Here is a 10,000-nt window from a genome sequence, read left to right as displayed (position 1 = left end):
CTCCCTCCCTTGCCCCTTCCCCAGACGGAGAAGTTTTCCGGAGCGGTCCCGGCCCAGGACAGCCACTCCCCCATCTCCATGGCAGCGGAGGCGGAGCCGGCCCAGGAGGAACACGAGAACATGAAGAACATGCTCATCACCACCAGTGACCACGGCAACCTGCGCAGGAGTCGGGGCATCCGCAGTAAGACACACACACGCACACACATACACACACACACACATACACACACACACACACACACAAACCACACCGCAGACACGTACACAGGCACACACACACACACACACACACACACACATAGCCTGACTCTGCTGATCAATGTGGATTTCATTATCCTCTAGCTTGGCCTCTCTTTACCCAGTGGATGTATGTCAAACATCAGTCTGCCCTGAACCCTCTGTCTGAGGAAAGGAGCAGATCTGGGATCAGTCAACCCCCCCTGAACCTTCTGTCTGAGGAAAGGAGCAGATCTGGGATCAGTCAACCCCCCCTCACATCTTAACCCTGAACACAAGGGGAAAGCCCAGAACTAACTGACCTCAGATCAGCACCCAGGGGGTAACATTGTGCCTGTGTTGTGTTGTCTCCTCAGGTCTAGGGAGAGTCAGTCCATCCCAGATCTCCGCAGCCAAAGAGGACAGCACCAGCTCACAGGACGACGCCACGGATGAGATCATGGATCGTCTAGTCAAGTCTGTCACGCAGAACCCCACAGAGAGGCCGTCCAGCCCCAAAACACGCAAGCGCTCTCGCCTCAACAGGAAGTCATGTGAGTATACATTGTACATACAGTACCGAGGGATGGATTTCCTGTGTGAACGTCCTGCAGGAGGATTGCAGAATGTCATCTCTTGTGATGAAATATATCAACAGATGAAGACATCTCTAAAATATCTCGGTCAGGCATGTAAGTCCAGGGCTAGAACAAAAGCCTGCCTTGGGTTAGCGGCTCACCACAGCCATGCACCGTAGGTCCTTTCCCCCCCTAAAGCCCTGTGTTTGAGTCCCTCGCTCGTGTTCAGGTGTCTGAGGAGGGTCAAGGCTCGGTGTGTGTCAGTGTCAGCCCTGAGAGATAAGCAGGCTCGGGGGGGATTTATCCCCTGTGTCCAAACACAATAGGACGGCTGTGTCCAAAACAGGCTCCTATCACACTCTGTCTCCTATCACTGTTGTTAGTTCCTCTCTAAACCTTCATACCTGATCCATATCAGACGCAGGTTTATTCAAACTCTCTGAAAAGCGCTGGTGTCCTGTCCTGCCTGACTTCTAGTGACAGGTACAGTACTGTACAAGACTTCAGAGTGTGTGGCTGTCAGGTGTACAGGTGTTCCATGGCACGTCGTTTACGTGGCATAGTTTAGATCCACTCAGTAAAGGACAATGTGTGTCTGTGTCTGTGTCTGTGTCTGTGTCTGTGTGTGTGTGTGTGTGTGTGTGTGTTGTGCTTGGTGACACTGACGTTTGTGTGTTTCAGTGCGGAGGACGTTGAAGAGCGGACTGAGCCTGGACGTGGTGCAGGCGCTGGGACTGAGCAACAAGACTGGAGACAAAGTCTGAACACACACACACACACACACACACACACACACACACACACACATACACACCGCACACACACACATACACACACACACACACACACACACACACACATACACACACACACAGACACACGTCAACACACAGGCTAACACAGACAGACTGAGAGACACACATCTCTATAAGACACACCAGAGAGGAAGAAAACGTTACGACAAAGGCTGACTATGCCCACTCAGAAAGGCCTGAGATACTGACTCTTTATGGAGCGAGGCCTCCCAAGTGCCTGCAGAAGACCGACGACGCACCCTGGCCTAAGGACGAAGGCTTTAGGGTTGTATCTGTTTCACTGCAAACAAGCATTTGCCTTCAATTCCATTCACTTCATGGAACATTGTCTCAAAGAGAATCAAGGATAGGAAAGATGACACTCATTTTAAAACTATGTGTCATATTGAAGTGGTGAAAACTGTCTAAGTGTTTTTTTTAAGTATTAAATATTGAGATCGATGTTATACCTGTAGCATAATTCAAAGCTATGATGTAAGTTTTAACCGAAGCTTTTGTACAGACCAGACGAGAGTATTTTAAGAAGAATGTACGTATCAGGAACCTTTGTCGCTTTGTAATGCGAACATGACCTTACACTATTGCCGCGGGGGAATACAGGCGGTGTCGGTCAAAGGGGGAGTGGGTTTCATATAAAGTCTGTACAATAGTGAGCCAGCGAACAAGCAATGTGTCCAACGCTCTTGAACAGAGGTCAAGCTGACCTGTGTGGCAGACAAGACAAGGCCATCTAGATAGAGGGGGGGTAGACCACGTCACGTGGGTTTTGTTTATCACAACACTTGTTTGACGGTTCAAATCTGGACTCCACGGGTTGAGGGGGGTGGGGGGGGGGTCACAACCACTGACACTACGGATAACAGAAGCCCTTTTCCGTTTTTCATTGCCACTCTGTCTCCAGTGTCAAAATTAGCAAACGGGTGTACTGTGCCCTCTGTTTGAAGGCACTAGTATGACCGTGTTCATGTCCAAGAGAAAGATAGGTATTTATACAGGTGTATTAGGATTATTATGAAATGCATTCATTTGGGTACAGAAAGAAGATAATTACATTTGTCTATGATATGTACAGATATTGCCTATTTGCACTGGGAGTTAGTTGGGTTATGGTATGATAATATAGCAATGATCCACTGTCACGATTTCAACCGTGCACATTACATGACTTCACTCTGTTTAGTTGTGCTAAAGTGATGTAAATATTCACTCCCTGTTGATGTGTTAAGTGTGTAGGTTTATTGTGTTGCGTTGTGTTGAGGTATGTGTTGATTATAGTGTTGATGCATACTGAATGTTTACACATTGAATGTATCACTCATGTGTCCCACTGGTGAAGATCCACCTCTTCCACTATTCTGAGGCACATAGGCAGTAAATACTCCATCCATGCTGAAGTCTATTGGTGGTAAAAACCCTGTTTGCCCTGATGGTTTTTACCTTAGGAGAGAGAACATATTTTTAGAAATGTGTAAATGTGACAATGAGAATGGTTCTGCAGTAACAATGGGGTTATAAATAAATAAAAACGGTTTTTAACGAAGAATTGAAATGGTTTTGTTGTTTTTTTTTTTAATCAATCTGATTATTCATTGCACTTCATTACACCTGCAGTCACAGCTTATTAGGTTAGCTTGTTTCTTGTCCATGTGGGGGAGCTAGACTATAATGTTTCCATACGCAATACTGTTATACTGTTAATGACATCATCAGCATATTGACAGTTGGTGTGTGATAATATTGCCGTTATCTATGCGTTATAACACAGCCACCAAAATCTTATTTTGAAAACATACATTTTTTTTTTTTTACGAAAACACAATTTTCTTTATTCATTCAAATATGTGAAGTCTTTCCCCGTTCCTCTGGTTTTTTCTAACTCATACAGCTCAAAAAAATTCAAACGAATCTTGCCAGGTCTGAGTTGTGCGCCCCGCCGCGCGCTGTGACGGCTCTCGAACGGAAACAATCCTTTGCGGGTCCGTGGAGAGTTCGGTCACGTGCCAAGATACGCCAGCGGTACGGTACCTCTGCTGGGTTACCGGCGAGTGAGAGAGGTGTTGATATTGTAAACCGGTCACTGGTCGTGTCCCGTCGTACCTCCGTGACTCCCCTTCATGGACGTATAAAAGGGAAAGGAAGATGACACACCGTTGAGTGTACCGGGAAGATGCTCGCCCTGAGTTTGCTCGTGGTGCTGGCGGCGGTCGGTGAAGCTGCGACCGACCTTTACGTGACAGAGGCATCGCTTCACCCGGAGCTCGGGCTCGGTGCTTCGCCGCCGGTGCCTTCCCCCACCGCCTCCCGGTTTCAGCCCGAGGAGGACTACGGTTCGCCCGGCATTGTCTTGGCCAGGTCTGCCGAGGAACCGTCCACAACCACCGAGGACGGAGAGTCGTCGCATCACCACGGCGGGGGGTACAAGATTGTGCAGTGGGAATGGAGCTATGTACAGACACCCTTCATTATCGCGATATGGATCCTGGTGGCCAGTGTCGCGAAAATCCGTAAGTGGACAACTCTCCTTTGAATGAACACCACCAGTATTTCATTTAAAGCGTAGCCTTGGCTACTGAGTTATTGAAGTAACCTATCAACTATTTATTATTTTGACAGGCCCTCGAGTGCAATTCTAGTCTTGTACTGTACGCTATAAAAGTTACATTAGACCCCTATACATATGTTTGTTACACAGATATTACACAATATAATGCTACCATCATTATTTGGATTTCTGGATTCAATAAATAGATACATAGTAACATACAAAATCAATAAGGTAGATTCCGTTTACAGCCTATAGGGTCTATATTCATTCTCTCACGCACCTGCTTCAGTGAGCTAATTGAATGGGCTAGGTCGTTAAAATGCATGGGAGGATTTCATTCTTTTGATCATTCTTTTGATCACCAGTGCGGCTTACCCTAACCCTAACCCTGCATCAGCAGTTAGTAGCTCTCTCTCCGGAAACTCTCACCCTCTCATTCTCAGACATCACTCTTTTTCTCATCTTTTTTTTTTTTTTTTTCTTTAATCCCTCCTTCACGGCACAGTGAGCTCACGGTCCCGGCAGGCTTCCACACAGGAACCTCTGGTGCTGGGAGTAAAGTTGTGTCATGTTGGGAACATTCTCACGACCGCATGAGGTCCTGCAGCATCTGGGACCTACAGCGTGACTCACAGTCTAGCCGGTGGGGACCCTGCTGTCCACCGGGTCGTAAATGTGACAAGGGGAGAGATTGAGAAAACCCGAATGATTTCTGCACTTGTAGGACACTGCCAGTCAGAGACAGTCGCTGTGTAGTGACTCAAGAGTTGCCAGAGGGGCCAGTGGCGTTCTCTGTGATAGCAGAGCTCCCTGTCGTTGAACGTACTGACACACACACACACACACACACACACACACACACACACACACACACACACACACACACACACACACATAAACAGAGATAACTTTCACAAACAGGTGAAACTTGAATTGATGGTGTAGGCCAGATGCCTTGTGTCTGTCTGTCTGCCTGTCTGCCTGCCTGCCTGTCTGGCTGCCTGTCTGCCTGTCTGCCTGTCTGTTCCATTGGTCTGTCCTTCTCTGGTTTTGTTCTTTTCAAGTGGGAATCAGTTTAGCACCCTGACACTGCCAATAATAATCAAACAATGGAGCTGCCATGGGAACCCCTTCCATCTCTCTCTCTCTCTCTCTCTCTCTCTCTCTCTCTCTCTCTCTCTCCCTCTGCTCTGCTGTCTGCCACTGTCCTTCTGTTTCTCTGACAGCATCTGTCCATCTCTTCAACCCCTCCCTCTGTCTTTCTCTCCCTCACATTCACTATGGAATTTTACATTTATTTTGTTCTTTATTTCATTCCATTAGGCTGTGCTGTTAATGAATGAGTGGTCGTGTGTGGGTGGCTCTACGTGTGTGTGTGTGTGTGTGTGTGCGTGTGTGTGTGTGTGTGTATGTGCGTGTGTCTCACTCTCACCAACCCACTCACTTCTCATACAGGAGACTCACTCCAGGCAAATGTACCCCTCTATCTATAGCTATTGCTGCTGAACAGAGCCCAGCGGATGCCAGGCAAGGCCAGTGTGAAAATGGCAGGTTTGAAATGACTCCCCGGAATCACATTATGCAAAGCCCATGAAGAGCTGCTGTCATGAATACCAATTGCTAATGCATAGGCACCTTCTGTAATGATGGAGCTGGAGTCGGTGAACGTTCAGAGACGTGAATACCTGTCCACCCACCTGTACTGCTGTGTTCTCTCTGGGGGTTTTGACCTTTAATACAGTTATTGTTCTCTGTTGTTGCCAACGTGTCCTCAAGAGTGCGGTTAAACTATACCCAGTAATGGAAAGGCCAGGCACGGTAGATCTCAACATAATGTAGTTGCTATGATGACACTGTCCTCTCTTAGGCTGTCGGCCAGTTGATTTGGTCTCAGAGTCTGGGTATCTATACTGCTCTCTCCTCTCCTTTTCTCTCTCTCCCTTCTGCTCCCTCTCTCTCTCTCTCTCTGCTCTCTCTCTCTCTGTCTCTGCTCTCTCTCTCTCTATCTATCTATCTATCTATCTCTCTCTCTCTCTCTCTCTCTCTCTCTCTCTATCTATCTCTCTCTCTTTCTCTCTCTCTCTCTCTGTACTCTGTAGCTGTATATATAGAGTGAGCACAGGCTATCCTCCCCTGGGTAGTCTGTCTGTGACGGCCAGTCTTAAACTGCCAAGCTGTGCCCACGAGTCTCTCTCTCTCTCTCTCTCTCTCTCTTTCTTTCTCTTTCTCTCTTTCTCTCTCTACCACTTCCTGTTTCTCTAGGCTATTGCACCATCAGGATACAGCCCCACCTTTCCATAAATACACACTGACTTTCTCTTTGATTTCTGTCTTTCTTGAGAGTGTGGTGAGAGAAGCCATACCATGCATCAGTTCCTCCAGCGTTGGACAATTCAAAACATGGTTTTAACCTGTGGCCTGGGGTGGTCCAGTGGTCCAGCACCATGACCTTTCAGTGCTTACATATGCCTGCGTCGGCGTGGGTTCGACTCTGGCCTTCTCCTCCTTATTTTCCTGTCTTTCTTCACTATCTCTATCGACTAAAAATTAAACATATAAGAGTGGGTCTGACCCACAAAAAACAACAACAACACAGCTTTAACCTACACACAAGCACAGAGTTGAAGCCTGACCCCCCCCAGGCCGTACCGGGGAGGCAGAGCTCCATCCTGAGAGTGTCTGAGAGGACCAGAATAGTGTTCTCTGCTCCCACACTCCTTTCCCCTTTCCCTTTATGGAGCATGTCTTTGAGGAAGCAATCAAACACACGGGATAATTAACCACCACACTCACCCCCTCGTCTGGCACAGGGGACACAGCACACACAAAGACACAGACACAGACACACACACTCACTCACTCACTCACTCACTCACTCATTGTTCACAGTACTAACGGTGGCCAGCCACACACCCCCACTGGCATCCATACAGTATGCTAATAGCTGGCCCCATATAGCCACCGGAACAGCTAATTGGCCACGCGCAGATCAGGCCCCTTTGAGAGCTGTTGACGCTGTAGTGGTGGAAGGGGAGACAACAGGAGAGGCCTTACCTGTCCACTTGCCCCCCTATCTAGAACAGCTTGGCCACTCGCACCCCGCTGCTCCTTCAACAGGCTTCACTAATGCAGAGGCAGGCCCGCTGTAATGAGCGGGATTCAGAGGGAGGCGTTCATCATGGAGCTGTAGATGTATGTACAGACGGTTACATTTCAATGTGCTCTCTCACTCTCTGTGTCATTACCAGCCTGCGCCCCTCTTGTCGCTGTTGGAAGGGCAGCCGGGAGTCTGTGTGTGTGTGTGTGTGTGGACACTCCTGTGTGCATAGATCCTTTGATGTGTGTGTGTGTGTGTGTGTGTGTGTGGGTGCCCTGAGCACGCCTCTGCCTGCCTGGAACATATCAATCAAGGCCTGCTGTGAGTCATCACACAGCGCAGATAGAGAACGGGCACACATGGACACACACACACACACACACACACGCACACACATGCACACACGCACATGCACGCACACACACACACGCACACACAAACTCACACACACACACACCGTGGCCATGGGCGCTTGATGTATGATGTCAGCAAGGCCATTACTTGCTCTCATTACTTTCATTAGCCCTGCTCTCTCGCCAGGCTGATCAGTTTAACCGCTATTTGGAGCTGGAGGGACTCTGCTTGTAGTCTGGCTGGAGGGAAGGGTGTCCTAGTTAGAGCTGGCTGGAGGGAAGGGTCTCAGGAGGCCGGTGTAGGAAGGGTCTCCTAGTTAGAGCTGGCTGGAGGTAAGGGTCTCCTAGTTAGAGCTGGCTGGAGGTAAGGGTCTCAGGAGGCCGGTGTAGGAAGGGTCTCAGGAGGCCGGTGTAGGAAGGGTCTCCTAGTTAGAGCTGGCTGGAGGAAGGGTCTCAGGAGGCCGGTGTAGGAAGGGTCTCCTAGTTAGAGCTGGCTGGAGGAAGAGTCTCAGGAGGCCGGTGTAGGAAGGGTCTCAGGAGGCCGGTGTAGGAAGGGTCTCAGGAGGCCGGTGTAGGAAGGGTCTCCTAGTTAGAGCTGGCTGGAGGTAAGGGTCTCCTAGTTAGAGCTGGCTGGAGGTAAGGGTCTCAGGAGGCCGGTGTAGGAAGGGTCTCAGGAGGCCGGTGTAGGAAGGGTCTCCTAGTTAGAGCTGGCTGGAGGAAGGGTCTCAGGAGGCCGGTGTAGGAAGGGTCTCCTAGTTAGAGCTGGCTGGAGGAAGGGTCTCAGGAGGCCGGTGTAGGAAGGGTCTCAGGAGGCCGGTGTAGGAAGGGTCTCCTGGTTAGAGCTGGCTGGAGGAAGGGTCTCAGGAGGCCGGTGTAGGAAGGGTCTCCTAGTTAGAGCTAGCTGGAGGTAAGGGTCTCCTAGTTAGAGCTGGCTGGAGGTAAGGGTCTCCTAGTTAGAGCTGGCTGGAGGTAAGGGTCTCCTGGTTAGAGCTAGCTGGAGGTAAGGGTCTCCTAGTTAGAGCTAGCTGGAGGTAAGGGTCTCCTAGTTAGAGCTAGCTGGAGGTAAGGGTCTCCTAGTTAGAGCTGGCTGGAGGTAAGGGTCTCCTGGTTAGAGCTGGCTGGAGGTAAGGGTCTCAGGAGGCCGGTGTAGGAAGGGTCTCCTAGGTAGAGCTGGCTGGAGGTAAGGGTCTCCTAGTTAGAGCTGGCTGGAGGTAAGGGTCTCCTGGTTAGAGCTGGCTGGAGGTAAGGGTCTCAGGAGGCCGGTGTAGGAAGGGTCTCCTAGGTAGAGCTGGCTGGAGGTAAGGGTCTCAGGAGGCCGGTGTAGGAAGGGTCTCCTAGTTAGAGCTGGCTGGAGGAAGGGTCTCAGGAGGCCGGTGTAGGAAGGGTCTCCTAGTTAGAGCTGGCTGGAGGTAAGGGTCTCAGGAGGCCGGTGTCATGTTATCACAAATGTGTTCCCATGTGCTCAACAAGTTTCACTTTCCCCTACAGTGTGCACGGCGCAGCCTGTTTGACAGAGAGTGGCTGTGTTCCAAAAAATTCGTTCTTTCACATTCTATCTAGAGCGTATACCAAGTATGGATATGCTCTAGATAGTGTTATAGGGCGCAAGAATGCATTTTGGAACCCAGCCTGGGTTCCAAATGGCTTATTTTCAGTAACTCAATTCTGACAAATTGGTTGACTATGAACAACAGACTCACCTCAAAGGGATGAGACGCTGAGGGGCTGACTGGAAAACTCCAGATAGAGCGCAAGTACGCATTTTGGAACCCAGATGGAGTGTGTCAGTAGTTCAAACGTCAACGTCATCGTTCCCTTGTTTACTTCTTACACTTTTCTTTTTACTACTCCTTAAGTACTGCCCTCAGGGCTGTTTACTTTCTCTGCCATGGAGTCTGGCATCAAAATGGCTGTTAAAGCTTAGGTATGACGCCTTTGGTTGCGTGTGTGTTGTTGTGTTTGTTCAATGCTCTGCTACTCCAGCACCTCGGAGCGTGGGACTGAGTCGCAGCACGTGGCTCAAACACAGGGCTTAAACACAAGCAAGGGGGTTTTTGCTTCTCTCTGGACTGTGGCCTTGTTGAACACATGCTGGGGCCGAGTGGTTGTGTAGAACAGCAAGGATCTCTCTCTCTCTCTCTCTCTCTCTCTCTCTCTCTCTCTGTGTCTGTCTCTCTCTCTCTCTCTCTCTCTCTCTCTCTCTGTGTCTGTCTCTCTCTCTATGTCTGTCTCTCTCTGTGTCTGTCTCTCTCTCTCTCTCTCTCTCTCTCTCTGTGTCTCTCTTTGTCTCTCTCTGTCTCTGTCTCTGTCTCTCTCTCTCTCTCTCTCTCTCTCTTTCTCTCTGTCCCTCCCTCCATCTCCGCAACACTTTAACAATCCCATCTCCGAGGAAG

General features: G+C 49.4%; 2 protein-coding genes across 5 annotated transcripts in view; both read left to right on the top strand.

Annotated features, from left to right (window-relative positions):
• fhod1 (formin homology 2 domain containing 1) overlaps positions 1–3,024 on the top strand; it is a 53,153-nt gene extending 50,129 nt beyond the window's left edge. For all 4 annotated transcript variants that reach the window (XM_083691357.1, XM_083691356.1, XM_083691355.1 and 1 more), the window contains 3 exons: positions 25–184; positions 597–773; positions 1,479–3,024. In XM_083691357.1, coding sequence (XP_083547483.1) covers positions 25–184; positions 597–773; positions 1,479–1,561 — 420 coding nt within the window. In that variant the 3' untranslated portion in view covers positions 1,562–3,024. The remainder of the gene's footprint in view (positions 1–24; positions 185–596; positions 774–1,478) is intronic.
• A 755-nt stretch (positions 3,025–3,779) lies between these two features.
• Positions 3,780–10,000, top strand: part of slc9a5 (solute carrier family 9 member A5) — a gene marked incomplete at its 5' end in the record, with an annotated part of 28,328 nt that continues 22,107 nt past the window's right edge. Inside the window, one exon of the mRNA XM_083691656.1 lies at positions 3,780–4,116. Coding sequence (XP_083547782.1) covers positions 3,780–4,116 — 337 coding nt within the window. The remainder of the gene's footprint in view (positions 4,117–10,000) is intronic.

Source organism: Argentina silus (assembly GCF_951799395.1).
Source record: "Argentina silus genome assembly, chromosome: 19".
Lineage (NCBI taxonomy): Eukaryota > Metazoa > Chordata > Actinopteri > Argentiniformes > Argentinidae > Argentina > Argentina silus.
This window is presented reverse-complemented; position numbering and strand designations above follow the sequence as displayed.